The following is a 3,149-nucleotide window of genomic DNA, read 5'->3' as shown; positions in this document are numbered from 1 at the left end:
AAAGAAAATATATATTTTTAAAAGGAAACAAAAATAACACAGCGAGGCTTACTCGAGAGCCATAAACTAATTTTGGAGGAAGTGCTATCCCTTAGGAAAAAAATCACGACTCTCTGGTTCAGACTCCTGCCTGGGTGCAACTTCTTATGTGGGGGCCTGGCGGTGTCAAAACTTTGAAGATTAATGGATTACTTTGTTAATGACTCAAGGCGTCAGATTGAGGTGCTTAAATGATTTGTGAGGTGCAAAGCGCTTTCCTGACAGTCCCAAACAATGAGAGAAGAGTGTGCGGGTGGAGGCGAGGGAGGCAGCAGGCTGCAGGACGAGCAGCCACACACACCCGCTCGCACACACACACACATACAGCCCCTCACACACACATACACACGCACAGGCAGCCCCGACATCATTTCGCATTAGGACGCCGAGGGGATAGGTACTAGAGATATCATTTCCCTCTCTAAAAAAAGTGTAAATAAAGCCTTTCTGGCCCCCAATGAGGCGTTCCTTCCCGACTTTTTTGGATCAATCAAACAGACAGTGGCTTCTTTTGATTAAAGCCCAAATTGTCATTGGGCAGAGGCAATCATGTGACAACCAATTCGGTCCAATTTCAACCTTGTCTCCATGAATTCAATAGTTTAATAGTAGCACGGTCCCCATACGGCTGTAATCAGTGAATTAGAAAAAAAACACCCCACCAGCGATCTTCTATGATATATTTTTTTCTTCTCTCTCGCCTTTTTCCTGGGCCTGCCCCCCCCCGAGCCCCCGACATCCGAGGGAACTTTTTCTCCGCGGGGGCTGCGAGTGGAAGGCCATGAATTTCGAATTTGAGCGAGAGATCGGTTTTATCAATAGTCAGCCATCGCTTGCTGAGTGCCTGACATCTTTTCCCCCTGTCGGTGATACATTTCAAAGTTCATCAATCAAGAACTCGACGCTTTCACACTCGACACTGATTCCTCCTCCTTTTGAGCAGACCATCCCCAGCCTGAACCCAAGCAGCCACCCGCGCCACAGCGGCGGCGGCCGCCCCCGGGCGAGCCCCCGCGGCCGCAGCGGCAGCCCGGGCCCCGCGGCCGCCCCGCCGCCCCCGGAGTACCCCTGGATGAAAGAGAAAAAGGCGACCAAGCGACCCGCGCTACCGCCCGCGCCGGCCTCTGCCTCAGCCGCCGGACCTGCCTGCCTGAGCCACAAAGGTCAGTGCAAAGACTTGGCGCTTTCTCGGCTCCTCGCAGCCCCCCGGCTTGGCCGGGGAAGGGGCTGAGGGGCGGGCGGGCGGCGAGGAAGGCGCTGCGCAAACCCCAACTTTCCCCCAACTCGCTTCACGCGGGATGATTTATTTGAGTTGGAGCTGACCTCTCTTGTCTCGCTGTCCTAGAGTTGGGATATTTGACAGTAATGAAGAGTGATAGATTGCTCCCGCTCAGCTAAGCAGCTGATGCATTAATTATAAATTGCGCTATGGCTAATATAAAGTTTGCTCCGGCGTGGGGAGGTTGGGGAGCTGGAGGCAATAATTTGGTGGAGGTGGCCGAGGGGGACGCAGCTCCGGGCGCTCAGCAGTGCAGCACAATGGGTTTGCTGCATCCAAAGGCGGCCATTTTGTTGCAGTTGCTATTTTATGCTATGTAGACCTATAGATGTGGAGGCACATACGCAAGGAGAGATGGAGAGAGTGCTCCCTCCCCGGCCCGGGATGCAACGGGCTAGGATGCTGAAATTCGTCCTGTGCATTTATCTGTTTTGTGCGTGTGCGTGTGTGCGTGTGTGAGGTTTGGCTTCTGCTTCTCTGGCGGTGGTGCTCTGGGGTGTGTGGTGGTAGTGGTTTTCTTTTTCTTCTTCTTCTTGTTTTTTTTTTCTTTTTTTTTTTTTTTTTCTTTTTTTTTAACAGACCCCCTTGAAATCCCCGATAGTGGTAACGGAGGATCTAGGCGCCTGAGGACGGCTTACACCAACACGCAGCTTTTGGAGCTAGAGAAGGAATTTCATTTCAACAAGTATCTCTGTAGACCAAGGAGGGTTGAGATTGCAGCTTTGCTGGATCTGACCGAGAGACAAGTCAAAGTCTGGTTCCAGAACAGGAGGATGAAGCACAAGAGACAGACCCAGTGCAAGGAGAACCAAAACGGTGAGGGAAAATTTAAGAGCTTAGAGGATCCGGAGAAAGCGACAGAAGAAGAAGAGGAGGAGAAATCGCTCTTTGAGCAAGCCCTCAGCAACGTCTCCGGCGCCCTTTTGGAGAGGGAAGGTTACTCTTTCCAGCAGAATGCACTGGCTCAGCAGCAGGCTCCCAATGTGCACAATGGAGAGTCCCAAAGTTTTCCCGTTTCGCCTTTAACGAGCAATGAGAAAAATCTGAAACATTTTCAACATCAGTCACCCACTGTTCAAAACTGCCTCTCAACAATGGCCCAGAACTGTGCAGCTGGCCTAAACAATGACAGTCCTGAGGCCCTAGATGTCCCTTCTTTACAGGACTTTAGCGTTTTCTCGGCAGATTCCTGCCTACAGCTTTCAGATGCAGTTTCCCCCAGTTTACCAGGATCTCTGGACAGTCCCGTAGATATTTCCACTGACAGTTTTGACTTTTTTACAGACACACTCACCACTATTGACTTGCAGCATCTGAATTACTGAAAAATTAAAGACGTCCTCTCAAGGGTCCTGCCTTCTCCTCCTTATTGCTCTTCTTTATTTTTGGCAGTGAATTAATTTTATTTTCTCCCCTTCCCCCCACTTTCCCGGTCAGTGTTTTCTGTTTATTGCCTCCCTTTGCTGTGTTCGAGAACCATTTTTGCGTTTCTTATGAAGTTTTAGTTGTGTTCAGTTTTAACCTAGCCACATTCTAGGTCCTCCTATGAAAGCAATATATGAGGTCTGTAAGAAAGTGATCATATAGGAATTGTATCTTCACTTTCTTTTTATTTTTGTATGACATTAGAATGCGTTGTCATAAGTATTTTTGGTAGAATAAATTCTTGTTTGCTACAAGGAGCTTTCTCTTTTTTCTTTCTCTCTTTCTCTTTCCCTTCTCTCCTTTCAAGATGGTAACATCACGGGTATTTCTTCCCCCTCTCTTCCATTATTAATTTACTAATAACCCAAATCCAACATTCTCACTCTGATCTCTCTGCTTTTTGGCA

The 3,149-nt window shown here is 48.8% G+C and overlaps 1 protein-coding gene across 1 annotated transcript; it reads left to right on the top strand.

The window, feature by feature from the left end:
• Positions 1-343: 343 nt before the first annotated feature.
• Positions 344-2,668, top strand: HOXA2 (homeobox A2). The gene is made up of 2 exons (XM_088519676.1): positions 344-1,202; positions 1,898-2,668. The coding sequence occupies exons 1-2, from the start codon at positions 821-823 to the stop codon at positions 2,641-2,643; spliced, it is 1,128 nt and encodes a 375-aa protein (XP_088375802.1). The 5' UTR covers positions 344-820; the 3' UTR covers positions 2,644-2,668.
• The last annotated feature ends 481 nt before the right edge of the window (positions 2,669-3,149 follow it).

Source organism: Tinamus guttatus, unplaced genomic scaffold (genome assembly GCF_059628265.1).
Source record: "Tinamus guttatus ecotype Peru unplaced genomic scaffold, ASM5962826v1 Tinamus_guttatus_pri_ptg000067l, whole genome shotgun sequence".
In the NCBI taxonomy this organism is placed as follows: Eukaryota; Metazoa; Chordata; class Aves; order Tinamiformes; family Tinamidae; genus Tinamus; species Tinamus guttatus.
This window is presented reverse-complemented; position numbering and strand designations above follow the sequence as displayed.